This window comes from Pteropus vampyrus, unplaced genomic scaffold, assembly GCF_000151845.1.
Source record: "Pteropus vampyrus isolate Shadow unplaced genomic scaffold, Pvam_2.0 Scaffold82, whole genome shotgun sequence".
NCBI classification, from domain to species: domain Eukaryota; kingdom Metazoa; phylum Chordata; class Mammalia; order Chiroptera; family Pteropodidae; genus Pteropus; species Pteropus vampyrus.
The window spans coordinates 6,633,152-6,654,052 of NW_011888863.1; the positions used below are offsets into that span (position 1 = coordinate 6,633,152).

General features: G+C 33.4%; 1 protein-coding gene across 9 annotated transcripts in view; it reads left to right on the plus strand.

Moving 5' to 3' along the window:
* Positions 1-20,901, plus strand: part of DNM1L (dynamin 1 like) — a 40,927-nt gene continuing 20,026 nt past the window's right edge. For 4 of the 9 annotated variants that reach the window (XM_023532400.1, XM_023532401.1, XM_023532403.1 and 1 more), the window contains exons 1-5: positions 67-258; positions 14,289-14,436; positions 17,468-17,506; positions 18,918-18,964; positions 19,660-19,731. In XM_023532400.1, the coding sequence (XP_023388168.1) occupies positions 157-258; positions 14,289-14,436; positions 17,468-17,506; positions 18,918-18,964; positions 19,660-19,731 (408 nt within the window). In that variant the 5' untranslated portion in view covers positions 67-156. Of the gene's footprint in view, positions 259-14,288; positions 14,437-17,467; positions 17,507-18,917; positions 18,965-19,659; positions 19,732-20,901 lie in introns of all 9 variants that reach the window. The other 5 variants (XM_011363145.2, XM_011363146.2, XM_011363148.2 and 2 more) reach the window with 3 other exon arrangements.

A 20,901-nucleotide genomic window follows, 5' to 3' on the forward strand; every position in this document is an offset into this window, starting at 1 on the left:
CGGCCTGCCGGGAGGGGGCAGGTAGCGGCCGGCAGGGTCCAATGGGTGCTGGCTCCCGAGGAGAGGGCGGAGGAGAGGGGGCAGGAGGCGGACTCTGGGCCGCGGCTCCATTCATTGCCGCGGCCGGCCGGGAGGGGGTCCCGTGTTTTTGGGGTCATGGAGGCGCTAATTCCTGTTATCAACAAGCTCCAGGACGTCTTCAACACGGTGGGCGCCGACATCATCCAGCTGCCTCAGATTGTCGTCGTGGGAACGCAGGTGAGACAAGGGCAACGTCTGCCCAGGCCAGAGCCCGGGGCGCAGGCCTGGTCGGGGCTGCGGCGGCGCAAGCTCCCGGGCCAGCCTTGCGGCCTATGGGAGGAGGTCGCTGCTTGGGGCCCCGGGGCTACCCCGGCTCTGCCGTGCCTGCTCGCCCTGGGCTGAGTTGCACTGGGGCTGGGAATCCGGGCCTGGCCGGGAGGCGAGGGGCGGAGCCGGCGCGGCGGGCCTAGCGGGTCCCATGGGCGGGGTGGGGGAGGGATGGGTCGGCCGGCGGAACTGGAGTCCGCCGGGACCGGGCGCGGCTTTCCCCACAGGCCGCTGCTTCCAAGGGCACCTGGGGGACGCGCGAGGCACGCGGGACTCACTGGCTTGTGGTGGGCCGTCTAGCCCCTTCTCGGTTGGTTTCAGGTTGGCAGGGTGTTTTATTTCCCTTCTTGTCTTGCTTAGGGGCTGCGGAGTCAGTTTTGGGACTGCACGCTCTGGGCTGAGATGGATGCGACTGTGTAGCACCTGAGTATTTTTCTGCAGTATTTGTAATCCGTCCAGTGTTTGGAGAACGCTAAAGCAGTAGAAAACCAAAATACCCCCAAATCCCTTAGACCCGGGTGTTAGGAAGGAATATTCCCATTTTTTCTGCGTAGGCTGTGTTTATTGTCTTCCATCTAAATTGGGCATCAGGGTTCTCTGGTCTTTTCATGTTGGGTCTCATAGATAACGCATAATTTTTTATATGCAGAAATGTGGAAGAAATGTTATTTCTAGAGTGACAGAAGTATGTTTCATTTTTCTCTGCCTGCTGTTTTTCTTGGTTGAAGAGGAATCATAGGACTTTATCAGAGTTTAGAGATGCGCATGTTGGAGGTTACTTAGTATATTGATTTTAAGTGCTTTCATTTCTTAATGATCTTTTCTGTTGAGAAGGGGACGATCTCCCATTCTTTTTTTTCACGAGGCGCATCACTACATCTTGCTACAAATTAAAATGTAGAGTATAAATATTATGACAAGAAACTTAATGTTTAAAATGCTACATGTCTATATATCCAAACTGGAAACTTTGGAGACTATAGAGTATATCCAAACTGGAAACTTTGGAGACTATAGACATCTCGTACTGTGTGTGTGTGTGCGCGTGCTTTTAAAGAAATAGAAATTATTTCAGAAACAAATTTCCTTGGTCTCTTAAAAGATACTGTTTAGTCCCGCCTGCACATATTGAAGTGTTTGTAACTCAATATTTGTAATGATTGGCGACGCTGAATCATCACCATATAACAAATTATGAGCAGTATGTTTATTGAGCATGTTTTGTTCACTGCTGTGTTCCTATTGCTAGCTCCAGGAACAGTCTGGGGTATGTAGTAGGTGCTCCATAAATATTTTGAAATATTGTTCACTGTAACTAGAGAATACTTTAAAACACTGGAACTTTTATCATCAAAATTTGTTTTTGTAAATAGAATTAGAGGTGATGATATAAATTAAATCTTCTTTGGTAGTATTTTCAAGGTGTTTCCTATGGTAGACTGGAAACTTTCCATAACATTCTCAGTGCTTTTTAGGCTTGAAGAAATAAAAGAATCTATACTGTGTGTATGGACTAGAGTATGTCAGTATAAATAGTTTAAAAACTAGAAGCATTTTTCTTACACAAAATAGTTTATTTCAGTGAGTAAACTTGGCAAAATTGGGAGGGGTAGGGAAGAATAGATCTCACCATTATGAAAGCCATTAACATGTGCTGGCAAAAACCATAGTGACAATTAATGTTTGAAATTACTCAGAAGGAAAATTACTCATATTTTAGATTTGCTTTAATGAAGGTTATCTTCATTTAGATCTTTATTAACTGAATTCAATTCTTTATAATTCAGATGTGGAAGAAATAAATAAGAACAAACTTTTTTCCATATTTTCCTCAATATGTTGATAAAACTTCTTCACTTGATTTGAATACAAGTACACCACTATTTTGTCATCTATACCATTTAATGTTGTGTAACATACATAGAGTACACACCTTCACATTCATATTTAATGGAGTAGTGTACAGTGAGTTCTAGACACGAAAAGTGTTTTTGTATTCTGTACTTAGTTCTGACATGTAAACTCAGTGGCATGTCATCTTAATCCAGATGTAGTCTCTTATACATTACCTATACCTTAAATGGCTGAAGGTCCCATTTTGTTGAACTTTTTTAGAACAATGATTCTCAAACATAGTATATATAAGAATCACTTTGAAAATAAGTTTCCTGGACTCCATCCCCAGAGATTTTGAGTTTCTAAATCTGGGGTGTACCAGGCACAAACAGGTGATGTAGATGGTTCATAGATCCTAATTTGAAAAGTATATTAGTGAGTCTTTGATTTTAAAATGCATGAAACTGGAAAAATCAAGGAAAAGAAGCTGAGTCTAAGGGCATACCACCAGTGGCATGTTGATCTTGATGGCTTTCTTGCTCCAAATTATCAACTCCCAGGCAATCTTTATTGACACCTAAATGTTTTAAACTTTGATTTCTTAAATTGCTGAATACTTATTTGGAGCCTAGAGAGCTAGAGGAGTTGAGAGAGAATAATGTTTACAGCTACCGATCATTCACAGATTTTATGATTTAGTTAGATAAATTGCTTTCCTTTTTTTCTAGCTGAGATCCTCCGTGGAAAGAACAGAAGATGGGGAGAAAGAAAGTTGATACTTTTGAGCGTGGTGTACTTTGCAGATGTAAGAGGAGATAAGACTTGAATAACTTTTGTGAGTCAACTTGAGAAACTGAATCACTGTTTCTTAGATTGAGAAAGGGAAGGATGAGCCCTCTAGGTTTGTAATCCAAAGCACCACCCAGGATAGGAATCCCTATGCAGATAACATGAATTTGAGACTCTAGCTAAGTGTTGCTAGTAATGTACTTTTCACTTTCCCTTTATTTCAGTGATTTCAGCACTGTACCTTTAGTAATTCAGACAAATGCAAAAAAGAAAAAGAATCTTGGGTTTTAAATGACCAATTTGTAAACCAATTTTTAAAAAATTCAACATTAAAAATATTGAAATATTCATATAAAATTCACCATTATAAAGTCTACAATTTAGTAGTTGTAGTATATTCACAAGGTTGTGCAACCATCATCACTAATTCCAGAACATTTTCATATTCCCAGAAACAAACTCAGTACCCATTATCAGTCACTTCCCATTTTGTCCTACCCTAGCCCCAGCAACCACTAATCTACTTTCTGTCTCTATGGATTTGCCTATTCTGGACATTTCGTATAAATGGAATGATACAATACATTGTCTTTTATGTTTGGCTTCTTTTGCTCACTGTGATGTTTTATAGGTTCATCTATGTTGTCACATATATTAGAATTTCATTACTTTTTATGGCTGAATAATACTTCATTGTATAGATATGCCAAAATTTATTCAGTGAGTCTGTTCTATTCATTAGTTGGTGAACATTTGGGTTATTTCCACTTTTTGGTTACGATGGTTTTATTATGCTGCTGTGAACATTTGTTTTCAGGATTTTGTGTAAACATGTTTTCAGTTCTCTGTTATATACTTAGAAGTAGAATTGCTGGGTCGTATGGTAATTCTATGTTTAACTTTTTGAGGAACCACAAAACTGTTTTCCACAGTAGCTGTACCATTTTACATTACCGCCAGCAATGTATAAGAGTTCTAATTTCTCTTTGTCAATACTTGTTAGTGTCTGTCGTTTTGTTGTAGCTATCCTAATGAAGATGTGAAGTGGCATCTGATTGTGGTTTTGATTGCATTTACCTAATAACTAATGCTGTTGAACATCTTTTATGTGCTTGTTGGAGTCATTTTTATAATCTGGATATTAGACCATTATCAAATATGATTTCCACATATTTTCTCCCATTCTGTAGGTTCTCTTTTCACTTTCTTGATAGTATCCTTTGATGCACATACCTAATTGCGATGAAGTTCACTTTACCTGTTTTTCTTTTGTTTGTGCTTTTGGTGTCATCTGAGACATTGCCAAATCCAAGGTTGTGAAGATTTATTATTATTATATGTTTCCTTCTAAGAGTTTTATAATTTCAGCTCTTACTTTTAGGATTTTGATTCATTTTGAATAATTTTTTGTTTTTGGTATGAGGTAGTGGTCCAACTTCATTCTTTACATGTGCCTTTGCAGTTGATCCAGCACCATTTGTTGAAGAGACTATTCTTTGCCCACTGAATGGTCTTGACACTATGGATGAAAATTAGTTGATCATAGATGTACAGGTTTATTTGTGGATTCATTTTTTTCCCACTGGTCCGTATATATGTTCTTAAGCTAATACCACATTGTTTTGATTGTTGTAGCTTTATAGTAGGTTTAGAATCAGGAAATGTGTCTTCCAACTTTGTTCTTTTTTTTTTTTTTTTTTTCCCAAGATTAGTTTTGCTATCCGGAATCCCTTGCCATTCTTTATGAATTTTAGAATTGGCATTTCCATTTCTGCAAACAAATCCATTGGGATTTTGATAGAGATTGTGTTGAGTCTGTAGATTGCTTTGGGGAGTATTGCCAACTTAATATTAAATCAGATTTAGAATTCTTGGTGGATAGGCTCCCTCCCCCCTCTCCATTCAGCACTTTAAATAAAGTCATGCTACTGCCTCTGGCTTCCATGTTGATGAGAAATCTGTTGTATTTGTACATGAGTTACTTCTCTAATCCCTTCTTGTTGCTTTTAGTATTTATCTTTATCTTTCAACAGTTTGATTATAATTAGTGTGGATCTCTTTGTCTTTATTCTACATGGAGTTAATTGAGCTTCTTCATTGTGTAGATTCATGTTACTTATCCTATGCTTTTCTGCTTTTATGGAAAAAGTGGGGGTTTTTATGGATATTAGTTTTGCTATTGAAGTTCATGGCCTTGTAGATATTTAGACAGCACTAGGTCGATACTTTTATTAATCAAGAAAAACATTCTTCCCTAAGGATTGTTAGGTCTGCAGCATTTTAGCCAATTTGGACTCTGGACAGTTGAAGCATTAATATTATTGAGTTATATGTGCAGTAATTATTCAGTACAAGAACCACAGTTTAACACCATAAATTACGAAGTGGTTTAAATTTTAGATTTAAATTTTGCCGATAGGTAGAGGAATTTTGACAGAGATTGTCTTGTATCTCTCTGTAGATCACTTCGGGTTGCATGGATATTTTAACAATATTAATTCTTCTAATCCATGAGTGCAGAATGCCTTTCCAATTATGTGTATCTTCTTCACTTACTTTCATTAATGTCTTACAGTTTTTAGTAAACAGGTCTTTCACCTGCTTAGTTAAACTTATTCCTAGGTTAGTCCTTTCTTTTTGATGTAATCGTAAATGCTATCTTTTCCTTAAGTTTTCTTCCTAGTAGTTTGTTATTAATGTATAGAAACACAACTAATTTTTGTTCATTGATTTTATATCCTCGAACTTTACTGAATTTGTTAATTAGTTCTAACAGTTGTTTGGTGGAGTGTTTAGGGTTATCTATAACTAGAATCCTATCATTTGCCAATAGTGACGGTTTTACTTTTTTCCTTTACAGTTATCTGGTTGCCTTTTATTTCTTGCTGAATTGCTCTAGTGAGAACATTCAGTGCTATGCTGAATAAGACTGGTGAGCGTGGGTATCCTTGTCTTGCTCTCGGTCTTAGAAGAAAAGCTTTCAGTTTTTCACTATTGCGTATGATGTTAGCTCTGAGCTTGTCATATGTGTCCTTCATTATGTTGATGTACGTTCTTCTTACTCTGTTGAGAGTTTCTATCATGAGTGGATGTTGAATTTTGTCAAGTGCTTTTTCTGCATCTGTTGAGATGGTCTTATGGTTTTTATCCTTCATTTTGTTAAAGTAGTGTATCACATTGATTAATTTGTGAATGTTGAAACATCTGTGCATGACTGAAATGTCTTGCTTGATCATGGTGTATGATCTTTTTAATGTATTGTTGAATTTAGTTTGTTAATATGTTGTTGAGGATTTTTATATCTCTGTTATCAGGAATATTGGCTTCTAGTTTTCTTCTCTGGTAGTATCCTTGTCTGCATTTGGTGTCATGGTAATTCCGGCTTTGTAAAATGAGTTTAGAAGTATCCACTCCTCTTGTATTTTTTGGAAGAGATTGAGAAGGATTAGCATTAATTCTTTAATATTTGGTAGAATTCATCAGTGAAAGTATCTGTGCCTGGGCTTTTGTTCATTTGGTGTTTTTTCATTACTGATTCAATCTTGTTAGTAGTTGGTCTGTTCAAATTTTGTTTCATCATAATTCAGTCTTGGCAGGTTGTATATTTCTGGGAATTTAAAAGTTTCCTCTGGGTTGTCCAATTTATGTGTAATTGTTTATAGTAGTCTCATGATTTCTTGTATTCCTGTCGTTATTAGTTGTAATGTTTCTTCTTTCATTTCTGATTTTATTCTTGAGTCCTCTTGTCTTCTTGGTGACTCTAGCCAAATGTTTGTCTATTTTATTAATCTTAAAAAAAAACTAGGTTTTAGTTTTAATGATTTTTTTTTTCTATTGGCATTTTAGCCTCTATTTCATTTATATCTGCTTTGATCTTTGATATTTTGTTCCTTTATCACTAACTTTGGGCTTAATTTGTTCCTTTTTTTTCTAGTTACTTGAGGTATAAAGTTTATTTGAGATCTTATTAACATAGGCATGTATTGTTATGAACTTCCTTGTTAGGATTCTTTTGCGGCACCCCAAAGGTGTTGGTATGTTGTATTTCTCTTTTCATTTATCTAAACATGTTTTTTGATTTCTTCATTCACCCATTGACTGTTCAGTAGCATGTAGTTTAATCTGCACATATTCGAGAATTTTCCAGTTTTATTGTAATTGATATCTACTTTTGTACCATTATGGTGTATGATCTTTACCATTATTAAAACTTGTTTTATGGCCTTTAATGATCTATGCTGAGGGATGGTACATGTGAGTTTGAAAGGAATGTATATTCTATTGCTTTTGAACAGAATGTTCTGTGTTTATCTGATAAGTCTATCTGGTCTAACTTGTTTAAGGCAAATGTTTATTAGTTTTCTGTTTGGATGATATATTCATAAAAATAGGGTATTAAAGTGTAATAGTATTGCTGTCTATTTTTCCCTTTAAGTCTCCTATGTTGGATACATAAATATTTACAAATGTATATCTTGTTGTTGGATTGACCCTTTATCATTACATAATGGTCTTCTTTGTCCCTATTACAGTCTTTGTTTTAAAGTCTATTTTGTCTGTTATTTGTATAGCTACTCCAGCTTTATTTTGGTTTCCATTTGCATGGGATATCTTTTTCCATCTCTTCACTTTCAGTCTGTGTGTGTTCTCACACCTGAAGCCTCTTGTAGGCAGCATATACATGGGTCTTATTTTTTAAATCCATTCAGCCACTCTGTGTCTTTCAATTGGAGATTTTTTTTTTTTATAATAGGCTTCTTTATAAATGTTTAAGAAGTCTTTTTTTTTTTATAATGATGACATTGGTTAATGAAATCCAGTAAGTTTCAAGTGCTACTTTATTTCCTATCCAAGATATTGTGAAATAATGTTGAAATATTACCTGAATTGCTTCTAGCTCTGTTGTAGTGAGTATAGTACTTTGGACTTTTCAGCAGAGTTGGACACGTAAGCTCTTGTGCAAAAGGGCAGGATGGACACAGGAATTGGTCTATAACCTATATCTAAGCTGTGCGGCTGTACCAAGTTTCCACTTAGGGTATGGGAGAGAAGGGGAAATGTTTTAACTTCTTACCTTTTCATTATGAGATCCTGTACCACATTTGAGGCATTATAAAATTATTTTGAAATATTTAAAATGTCAGCAGCATATAAGGAATGATGCTATGAACACCATTGTATCTACCTCCCATTTTTAAGAAATAAAACATTAACTGCCAAGTAAAATTTCCCTCCTTTCCATAGAGCGAGAACCCTTTTCCTGAATTTGGTGTTTATTGTACCTGTACACTTCTTTATATGTATTTTACACATGTAGGTAACTAAATAATATATATTGTTTTACATGGTTTAAACCTGAAGTAGTGTCAAACAGTATATATTCCTCTGCGATGTTTTTTTACAGTCATAGATGTGATTTTTACTCATACATACACATACATATTCTTAGTTTGCTCACTTACACTGCTATATAATATAATTGATTACATAACTATATCAAAATTTATCATCTTGTTGAGGAACATTTGAGTATTTCCCATTGTTTTCTATAGTAGTTTAGTAAACAAGGGTATTAGGAACATTCCTATAAATGCATCATTATGCACATTTGAGAATTTCTCTAGAGTATCAAATAGTATCAAATAGGAATTTACTAGACTGTGAGGGGTGTATTTATTTTCATTTTTACATGATATTGCTACTTTCTTCGCAGAATGATTGTAACTCATTATATTCCCGCCAACACAGGAAAGTCTGTTTGTTTATATCTGTACTTGGTATTACATTTTTTATTTATGCTATCTCATTGTGGCTTTTTTATTGCATCTTTCTGATTACTAAGGAGTTTGAGCATTTTATGTCTTGGCCCTTAGTGATTCTGTTTTGTGAGTTTCTCTTTGTATCTTTGCACACAATTTTTGTTATATTATGCATGTTTTTTATTGATTTGTAGGGGTTATTTATACATTTGTTTACTAATTCCTTGTCAGTTATGTGGATCACAAATATTTTTCCTCAATTTTTTAATATGAGTAAAAGAAAAAATTTTTTGTTCTCACTGATACAGCTGGCAGACATTTTACATTTCTGCCTTTTCAAAGATCACATTCATTTTCTTGAAATATGTGACAAGCACTCTTTCATTCCACAATAAGCCTAAACCAAATCCAGACCACGTGCCCATTTCTGTCACCTCTTGTAGCCCGTACCCTCAGAGACATTAATTGGGGGGCCTAAAGTGAGACAGGGCAGCCACACCATGATTTTCAAGTTGCAGAGGGATGACACACTAACCTGAGCTCTCTGCAGGATACAGAAAACCCCCTTTAGAGACCATTCAGTTTGATCCCTGATAAAGCCTAAACTACTTTTAAGAGCACAGAGCCAAAGAAACCTTTAAGCCTTAGAACAGATTGTTCTCCCTCAGTCGAGATTTTCAGACAGGGATAGCAAACCACAGGCTTGGAAATTTAAATTTTACTTTAGTTAAATTATCAGTCTTTTCTTCACTAGTTTGTACATTTGTGTATTAAGGAATCCTCTCCTATCTCAAAGTCATGAAAGCATTCTTATATTCTTCTAACTTACAAAGTTATGCTTTTTCACATTTGTTTGTAATTCATTTGGAATTTGTTTTTCTCCTTTGTTTTTTAACAGCTTTATTGACATGTTATTTATAGACCATAAGTTCACCCATTTGAAATATAATAATAATTCAGTGTCTTTTTAGCATGTCTATAGAGTTGTGCATCCATCACCATAATCTATTTTAGAGTATCTCATTATCCCCAAAAGAAACCTTGTATGCATTAGCAGTCATTCGCTACACCCGTATATCCCCACAGTGTTAGGCATCCACTTAATCTACTTTCTTGCTTACTCTGGACATTTCATACAAACAATCAAATAATATGTGGTCTTTTATGACTGACTTCTTTCACTGAGCATAATGGTTTTTAGGTTCATCTATGTTGTAGCATGTATCAGTACTTTATTTCTTATCATGACTTAATATAAAAATCTTATGTAAGACTAAACTTTTAGTTTCAGAACTTCTGAGTGGAGTTAAATTTCGATATTAGGGATTCTGGGAAGATGACAGCAGTGATAGAATAGTCTACTAATCTCCGTATGACTTTCCCATAAAAAACAAATAGGATAGGAAAAGCAAAAACTCATGAACAATATTTACAAGAAAATCAGTTGACCATGTTTCCCTACAAACCCTCACCAACAGCTCTAAGCCATGTGTTATTATCTATGTAGAAAGAAGAAGGAAGCAATGGAACATCAGATTAATCTGAGAATTGGAAAATAGCCAAAAGGTACTGGAAAGCTTGGTCCAGTTTAAGAATATCAGCTGAAAAAAAAAAAAAATTAAAATACTAGCTGAAACTTTTTTAGTTTTGGGGTTTTGCAAACACTGATAGTGAATGAAAGAGGTCTGTCATAAAATCTTAAGAGACCGAAGTGCCTTTGTGAAACTTTTACCAATCCTCACAGTGAGAAGGAACTAAGAATACAATTGAGTATTCCCTGAAAGATACAAAGGAAAGAGATGGTCCAGATAAAAGTGATGGAGAAGAACAGAGCCAAGATATTTCAGAAAACAAATATATTTTCAAAAACTTATGAAAACAAAAGGAGGGAGTTTTAGAATGTGAAGTTAGAATAGCTATTCTAGGCCAAGCCTCCTTTAAAAGTTCAGGAAAATGAATTTCATTTAAATATCAGCAATATGAAATTATTGTTTTCAAATCTCATACAAAGTTTCTAAGAAAAATGAGACTCAGGATAGCATCCCTATGGACAATGAAAGCACACCAGACAGACATGTCCACAAAAAAGATGAAAACCACTGGATATTAAAATAGAAGGCAAGACATCAGATATTTTAAACAGAACAAGACATTTCCAAGAGACCAAGTTTGCATAAGAGAAAAATTTTATATTAAGTGATAGAGCTTAATAAAGTATTAGAAGTAAAACACTATTTTGGAAAAGACATATTGGGAAGAACACAAGAGCAAGTAAGTGTAACAGTCATACTTTAGAGAAGGACACTGAAAAGAGAGAAGACGTTAAAAAGGATAAGAGGTATAAAAAATTTGATAGAAATTGACATACTGAAAACAGGCAAAGATCCAGCATATATATAATAGGAGTCCCCAGAGAAGAAAAAGCGATAGCAAGAAAACAGAACAGATACTAAATTTAATTAAAAACAGATTTAGAACCCCATTTTGAAGGAGCACAGCACATACCTGAGAACATTTGACACAGAAAGACCAACAGTGAGACATAGACTAGTAAAATTATTGGACTTTTAAAGGAAAAAAAATAACCTTTCAGACATGCAGGCAAAAGTTACAAAGTCTCTCATGAGGAAAGTAAAATCAGATTATTATACTTTTCTACAATAACAATTTATGAAAGAATACATGAGTGAATTTATGAGAACACTATTATGGCATTTCATCTTTAAGATAAGAAACATGAACCCAAGGTTTTATATATAACCAAACTGAATTTCAAGTATAAAAGTCTCAAACTGTTACTCGTATGCTAGAACTTCAAGGATATTGTTCTTATTAGCCATTCCTGAGGAATTTACTAGAGAACAAGTTTCAGAGAATCAAAATGACTAGAGAGACATTAACATAAAGACTGATGGTTAGCATCACATCTGTATTACAGAACCAAGACTAAACGAGTCTTAAAAAAAAGAAGAGAACATATGGTTTGTAAAGAGGTAGGTACGAGAATGGAGAGGTCATATACAAAACATTTTAAAAACTATTTTCAATAATCATATTGGTTATGTAGTATTGGTATTATTTGGAAACTAATTTGAGGAAAAAAGCAAGTGAATAAATGTGTGTTATTCTAGTTCTGTCATAGTATGTGTCCTTGAAAACCATGATTCTCAGCATAGAAGACAGAAGATAGAAATGACTCAGATTAGGGGATGTACGTGTGTACAAGGTTGACAGGGCAAGAGTTGGTATCCGAGATAGAGAAAATAAGCTAAACATTTAATTCTAGGAGTTTTAAAAAGGAGAATAAATAACTCCTCTTACTCAGGTATGGGGAGGACCAGGAAGAAGAAATTAACAGTATTTAAAAAAGTTATAAAGTGAAAACAAAATACAGATTTGATCAATAAAATCGGTTTTTAATGGTCAATTAGAAAATGTAGTCAGAAAAAGAAATACAAAATATTAGAAATAAGAAAAATGAATAATTTTTAAGAATATTATAAGCAGTTCCGCCTATAAATTTGAAAATCTAGGAGAATTAGATGATATTTTTATGGACAGGTTTTATCAAACACCTTAAGAACAGGAAATTTCTGTTTAAATTATTTCAGAGTACAGAAAAATGATGGAAAGCACCCCATTTTACTTAGTGAGAGGGATAAATGTTGATACCAAAGCCTAGCAACACCAGATAGCCACATAATCTTCAATATGACCTTCCATATCCTGTTCATATCGGCCCTTTTCTCTTCTGGCTTCTGATTTAATTTGGAAATTGGGAGACCTGGCAGGAATTGGAGAAAGGAAGGAGGCCAGAGTTTGGGTATTTATTCCCCTGGCTTACTCCCTATATATAGATGCCTTGGTCTGGCTCTCCCTCTTCTGAAAGTCCCAATACTTCCTTCCAGGACTATGGATGGATGATAAGAGCTCTGTTGTCACAAGGCTGGGTTATTGCATTATCGTTTGTGATTCTCCTAAGCCTCATCCACAGCTTTGTAAATAGTCCGCTTGTAAATAAACCCTTCTTAAATTAACCTCACTTGAGTGGGCTATCTGCTTCCTGTAGACCCTTTTTGATGCAGTAGATGAGTTTAGGATTTTGCATTTATAGAAAATATGAAATTAAAGATGTACTAGGTTTGACTGTTAAGAAAATATGTAGTATTGAAAAATTCTCTATGGATAAATATATTACAAAGTTAAGAAAAACAGCAAATTTATAAACATTAAAAGTGTTGAGACTAGGGGTTTATGTTATTTGATTAATAACTTTATTAGTACAGTAAGCCCTCACTTAACATTATTGATAGGTTCTGCCACTTTAAATGAAATGACATATAGTGAAACCAGTTTTACCATAGGCTAATTGATATAAACAAGAGTTCCAACGTCATCTCATCTAATGTTATAACATTGAACAAAATGATGTTGAAGGAAATGACATTATTCGAGAACCTGCTGTATTGTATCTATGTTAAATTTCCTGAATGTGATCATTGAATTGTGGTTATATAGAAGAATGCCCTCGTTAGAGATATGCTTCATTATTTAGGGATGAAGTGTCATGGTAACTAACTCTCAAATGGGCCAGCGAAAGAGAGAGAGAGAGAGAGAGAGAGAGAGAGAGAGAGAGAGAGAGAGAGAGAGTGAGTGTGTGTGTGTGTGTGTGTGTGTGTGTGTGTGTGTGTAAGAAGAGACACAAAGTAAATGTGTCAAAATAATAAAATATTAATAATTAGTGCATCTTCGTTAAGGTATATGGGTATTCATTTTCATATTCTTGCAACTTTTTGTGGCTTTGAAAATTTCAAAATAAAAAGTTCGGGGAATTCGAAAACAAAAAATGAAATTTATATGGATAAAGCATTTTATTGAACTAATAAAATACCAGCATTTGAACAAGCAAATCATTGAAGGAGAAATACAGAAAATCCTGGCAGCCTGGCAGTATCTGTGATTCCTTAATATCTGTATGATTTTTAATCACAGTATTTTTATTTAATGAACTAAATATAATGAGATAATAGAAATGAGTAAGGTTATATGTACAAAGCATGCACATTGCAACATTGTTAATACTAGCAAAAACTATTTAAATGTCATCAGTTGAGGTTTGCTTTTATACACAGTAGACTACTATTTAAACTGTTTAATACAGCAGTTAATATGTTGATGTAGAATGATATCCCTGATTGTTAAAATAAAAGCAGGTTAGAGAAAAATAATATAATACTGCCCCATTTAAAGTAAAATACTTATTGTAGGTGTAATTTTATAGATACCAGCATTATATAAGTTTTGAAAACCTAGTTGGGAGAGTGTCAGAAAGGTATGAAAATTATGGTGGAGTAGGACTTCTTTATTTTCTCTTTGGATTTTTTATTTTAAAGAAATAAAGAATATATAATAGAAAACAGAACTTTCATTTTAAAAGTCTCTGCAATCATTTTTTCTTTAAAATACTTTCACATATGCTGCTTTATTAGTTTAGTCTTAGCGAGTTGTAAAATAAAATCCGTTAACTCATTTTGCTCTTGTATATTCTGTTTTCAGAGCAGTGGAAAGAGCTCAGTGCTAGAAAGCCTAGTGGGAAGGGACCTGCTTCCCAGAGGCACTGGTATTGTCACCCGGAGACCTCTCATTCTACAGCTAGTCCATGTTTCACCTGAAGATAAACGAAAAACAACAGGAGAAGAAAATGGTAAATTCTAGAATTGGAATAAAAATGATTATTTTTGGTCTAATCTTAAAAAGGCATGAATTGATTAGTCAGAAATTAATGGCTGTAGCAAAATCAGAAGTCCTATGAAGAGAATTGGGATGCATCTTTTCTTATGTAAAAGAGTAAATTTTTTTTGTTTTGAGGACCATGGGTAAACTTGTTTGGAATAGCATCTTTTTGGCAATTCAGCTTATGAAACTGTTGTTAATGCTATTTTATGGAGGATTTAGTGAGATACTCTGCATACAGGAATCAGTTAATTTTAAAGAAAAAAATTTTGTTTTTGGAGTGTTTTAAACTTTTTCCCCTAGTGTTTAAAACAGTGTTTTTGCTTTACCACCTTGATTTAGAAATTAAATAATTTAGATTCTAGTGTAAAAACTTTAAGATTAAAATGACTTTGATTTTCAGCATAGCAATTTAATCTCACCTTCCCTTTTCTGGTCTTACCAATGTGTTTGCTAAGTTAGAATCGTTTTTCCCTGTACTCTAAGATGAATATTATTATTAGAATGAATTTTGATATATTTACTTTTTTTTAATTTAACTGTCCTTCTTTTGCTAAGGCTTACTTACATAGCACATATTATTTTGATTTTTAAGATCTCCCTCCCCCGAATAGTAAACATGAATTATTAAGGTAAAATATGCACCTTTATCTTATTTCTTTGATTAAACTGAACATATTTTAAGAAATGCTGTCTGTGTTCATCAGCTGATTTTAAATTGCTTAATGAATATGCATCCTATATTAATCTTTTATATTGGTGAAGTTTGAAATGTTGGATAGGCATAATATATTTAATCTTCCTTTTTTTAAGTTCAGTGTTTGGTTCAGACTTTCTTATTTATAAAAGTCTATGAAATAGCTCTAATTGTTAAATGACATTTACAGCAGAGTGCCCTGTTTACTTTTCATCTGCAGAGATCTGATTTCAGTGCAGTTTCATTCTGCTTATATTCTGATTTAAGGTGATAGTGTTGATGAAATTGAAATACTTTAATTTCTGTATCTGATTTTTTTTCTTCACTGATTATAAGAACATTGGTGGTGGTAGGTTTTTGTTAGGTTTTTTTTTTTTTTTTGGTGGCGAGGAGCAGGATGGAAGACTTGTCATGAGCATCTACAATGACTGTAGAAAGTTAATTGCTGAAGCAAGCTAATGAAGCTGTAGATGTTAACAAGTTAATTTTTGGGATAGACTTCCAGAAGATATGTAAGAACCTTTTAATCATATTGGGTAGCCTCTTGGTATATTATTGATTACTTTGCATTTCTATAATGTTTATGATTAAAATTCTAGACCTTGAATTTAATCATTTTGCACTAATTTATGACCCAGTTTCAAATATATAGAATAACACTTTAAAAATTTTATTCCCATGAAATAATTTCATCAAATTTGCCAAATACCTTAAAATTAGACTTTAAGAAACTGTATGACATTCATTAGCTATCTTTCTTTTAACTTCTTATTTTCTTCAGCCACCTTGAAATGGGCAGATGATACCCTGTCTCTCAGAAACTATTTGCAGATGTGGGTTGTTTTTAGAAAAGGATGTACATTTCAGCTATAGAAGTATCAGTTTCTCGCTCTTTGCTTATATGTCCACTATGTTCTGTTGATGTCTCCTCTTGGTGGTTGGTCATGAAATCTGCATACCTTTGCCTGTATATATACATATATATATATTTCAAGCTTAGTGCTTATTTTTTATATATTAAAAAAACCCGTCAGTTAAAATGACATCTTAGCTACCTAGAACATGAGATTTCATAAATTTTGAGTACTAAATTTCATGTGTCTTATTAATAACTAGGATAGTTCCTTAGTTTCTCTTCAGAGCCTCTTTATCCTCTAGATTAACAATTCTACTTAGTAATAAATCATTCAAACCCAGAGGAAATTAGAAACAATGAAGTGGAAAACATTTAATTAGCCAGAAGAGTATCAACTAACTACCTGACAGCCTGACAACCACTGTGGAGAATGGGAGGAAAACAATCAGAAGAACTTCAAAAAAAGAAAAGATTAGTCTCTAACCATTTTGTACAGGGATTATAGCCGAAGGCTTTGTTATGTAACAAAGGCCTAAGATACCAATAATAGGTTAATTTAAGAGGAATGTATTTTAAGATGTCATGGAGTAATTCAATCTATTTTAGATATAGGTCCGTCAAAACTGGCTTAAAAGATTTTAATTATATGTATAATTTAATTATCAGGAAAATTTACTTAACATGAGATCATCCTGTCAAATATATAGGATTATTGAAGTGTCAGTATATAGATTTATAGTATTTTTCATCTTGTCCTCCACTTATGCCAATGTAAAAGAATTTTCTGATAAAATCTTAATAAATTTAAACTATTTTAGAGTGGGATGGTGTTTTAGTGTGAATTTTGAACTCTATGATTATCTTTCATATATTTCTAAGATTTCTTTTTAGATAAAATCCAAAAGTACCATACTGATTAAAGACCAAATTGTTTCCGTGGTGTTCCATTAAATTCAATATATATTTCGAAGAACATAATCTCTTATAAAGCTCAATCTTAGCAAATAGGGTAAATACTTGTATATAGTTATTTACTTTTAAGGTTTTGAAAGATGTGTTTGGTATGTTTCTGTACATTCTTTCTGGCCAGGCAATTTATCTTTTTCCATAGTCAGTTATCAAATATCTCAGGCAAATTTTTGAATAGGAAATTAATTTTAATCCATTTTGTGTTAAAATTAGAAACCAGAGGTGACAAAATTAGTTGTAATGGAAAATAAAAATAAATGATGGCACACAACATGCTTCATTTATATCATTTACAATATTATATACATCCCTCTAATTAGAACTAATTAATTATAATGGAAATTATAATAGTTGTAAATTTTGAATAATTGAATGCTACATGCATTTGAAATGTATTTAGGTTTCTGCACATTTTTAAAAGGTTAATGCTAGGGATAAGCACTAAACTTATCATTTTGTGCTGTTTCTCTTTAACTACAGACCCTGCTACATGGAAAAACTCAAGACACCTTTCTAAAGGTTTCTTTTATCCATTTGTTTTTGGCCCTTTTTCTATTGTGCCTGCATGTGTGCTTATGTACTCTTACAGGCTGTGTGCATTTTTTTATTTGCGTAGCCACATTGATTGTTGCAGGTTTTAGTGGTTCTTGTTGGCATTTCATCAGAATGCAGGCTTCTTTTGGTGGTGAATGTAATTTATTTTTATTTTAAAAAACATGCTTGTGAAGCTAGACATTTTTTATATAAGGTGAATTCTAAACATCCCTTTGGTATGTAGTATATGCCTCTGTGAGTTCTGTTCACCTATATTACTCCAGTCCTCCAATGAAAATTCTTGGAAGAAGGTACTAAGCTTCAAATAGGTGAGCATTTTACTTGTAAAAAGAATCCAGTTTTATTTACCTTTATTCCTCCAAAGAAATGATCTACTTTTCCTTCAATAAATATTTGAATATCTTATGGTCATTTTTATTTTGATTTCAGTTGGCTGATATGCATTACTCATAAACTCAGTCATTAAGATATTTAAAACCCTGAATTTGGCAAAAGCAGAATAGCTGTGTCTTGGGGGAGGTAAAATTAGTGTACTTTTCTGCAATTAAACATTTTTAGCTTGCTTTCTAAGTTTTGTACCACTTGAAACAGTGCCTACAGTGAATATATTTTCCTTTTTCAGCAAATGCAGGAGGAACAGACCAATTATTGGAAACTAATGGAGAGTAGTGACTACATACAGTTCATATGCTAGGGTTCCCCCACTGCCGCCTATTTCATTCCTTTCCAACTATCATTCCTGAGGGAATACTTAGTCTTGCTCCTGGGGGAAAAAATCACCTTGAAAGTGCATATAAATGACAATAGCTTTACACTACTACAGAGCTCTTTAAAGGAAAAACAAATTGTGACTTTATAGGCATCCAAAAGGAAACCAAAATAAAAAAAAAAAAAAAAGGATTGAAAAGTTAGCTGTTTCATTCACATATTGCAAATTTGTACCTTGAGTTATGTGCGTAAATATATATGTTTTTTGCATTACTCAGTAAGATTCTTAATTTTTCTTCTTTTAAGCCATTAGGTTTAAGTGACTACTTTCATCAGATAAACTACTTTATGTGTAAGATATTTAAAAATAAAGAATATATTTTTTACTATAATATAACATATTAAAATATAATTTATTCACAAAAATCTAGATTTCACATGGTGGGGAGACCTGCGAGCAACTCTATCTGAAATTTGTCATGTTTTTGAAATATATGATACAATTTTTAAAACATGAAAGTAAAATTTAGCAGATCTTAAAATACTCATTAATTTGTAGTTATTGGCAAAATAGGAACAAATAATATTGTTTGCCTTTTTAAATCCCTAACTAAAGATAAAAAATAATTTCCATAGTTTGCAATAAATGGAGCTTTTCTTTTTCCAGGAGTTGAAGCAGAAGAATGGGGTAAATTTCTTCACACCAAAAATAAGGTAATGACATAAGAATATCTGAAGAAAATCTTTGAAAAAAAATTTTGTACAAGTAGTTGATAATTTAGCTTCTTATTGGCAATGTGGCATGCTATCTCTAAGCAACTGCTCCTTATAAAATAAACCTTATCTTAGTAACATTTCTGACCACTGTAGTTTATTTGGAAACACCCTAAGTTGAGCCCTAGTCTCTCCAATTTGGAGATTCTTCTTTTTTAAATTTTTTAAAATTTTATTTTAAAATTATAGTTGATGTACAGTATTGTGTTAGTTTCATATGTACAACATAGTGATTAGACATTTCTATACTTTACAAAGTGATAACTACAATCAGTTTAGTACCTATCTGGCACCATACCTAGTTTACAGTATTGACTGTATTCCCTATGCTGTATTTTACATCCCTGTGACTATTTTTATGTGGAGAATCTTAACTGCTGTGGGATCAGGCAACTTTGAAAAGCTAATATAAACTCTATGAGTCCTTGGCTCAGGGAAAAAAAAAAAAAAAAAAAAAAAAAAAAAAAAAAAATATATATATATATATATATATATATATATATATATATATATAAGAATTTGTTTACTAATTCTCTGAGCAAATCCATAGACATTCTTGACATTTATCAACTCCCCCACTTAAGAATTTTTTTCTTAATTTTGAATATTATGCTTTTTGTTTCAATAATTTTTAGCTTTACACGGATTTCGATGAAATTCGACAAGAAATTGAAAATGAAACAGAAAGGATTTCAGGAAATAATAAGGTAGGCATCTTTTTAGAGTTAGGAAGTGGGAACATCAGTAAATTTATCATTGAGAGTATTCTGAATATAGTGTGTGGTGAGCATTGTAAATTCATAATTATGATCTTTAATGGAGTATTTTCACAAATATATAAAAACTTTACTTAAAATCCTTTTGTTTCTTAGAGCTCTTATTATGTTATGAGATATTTCATTTAGATGTTTATTCTTGATCTAGTGATGTACATACCACTTGATTATATAATTTTTCTGTTTACTACTGCTACTGTGTTGTCTTTTTCTGATGGATTGATTGTACTCTCACTCAGGAAACATTATGTAACTTATGAGGTACATATATTTTGAGGAGCTCTTTTTCTCACCTGAGTAAGGCTAAGTTTACTTATGAATGTAAAAAGAGAAATTAAATATTTTTATTTCAGCAAATATGAAAAGTGCAGTTGACCCTTGAACAGCACAGCAGTTGTAGGGACACTGATTGAGTACCTACACAGTGGAAAATCTGCACATAACTTCTCTTGGTCCTCTGCATTCGTGAATTCCCAACTGAGGAGTTGACCTCTGAAAAACATGGGTTTGAACTGTGTAAGTGAATTGAACTGCGTAGGTCAATTGAAAAAAATCCACTTGTGAGTGAAACCAGGCAGTTCAAACCTGTGTTATTCAAGAGTCGACTTGTAATGTTAACAACTGAATTATTTTCTTCTTAGATTGTGAGAATTTAAGGTAAATTAGGTGTCTGAGATAACCATTAATCTCGACATCAGGCACTATCAAACTGCCTCCATTAAATGTTCGTTTTTTCTTTCTCCTTTATTCTTATTGCCCTTTTTGTTTTTACCTCCATTCTGGTATTATTCAGAGGCACATTTAATCCCATGAGTGGGCACTAGCTTAGTACTAATATTCAGCAAATATTTATTGAGCCCTTTCACCTGCCAGATACTGTGCTGGAGAGGTTATTTCCTTACAGAAAGGCATTTTTGGAGCCATGTTAATTCTTCCTGCCTATCCAAGATATTTGTCTCTTTTAATGACTGACTAAGCTTTGTTCATTATCGAACTCTAGGCTGCTACTGTTGTTATACTTACTTGAATTTCTAATAATTGTGTTGTATAGAAGAGATAGAAAAAGTAACAGGAAACTAGATTAGCTTGTCTTCATTCCTG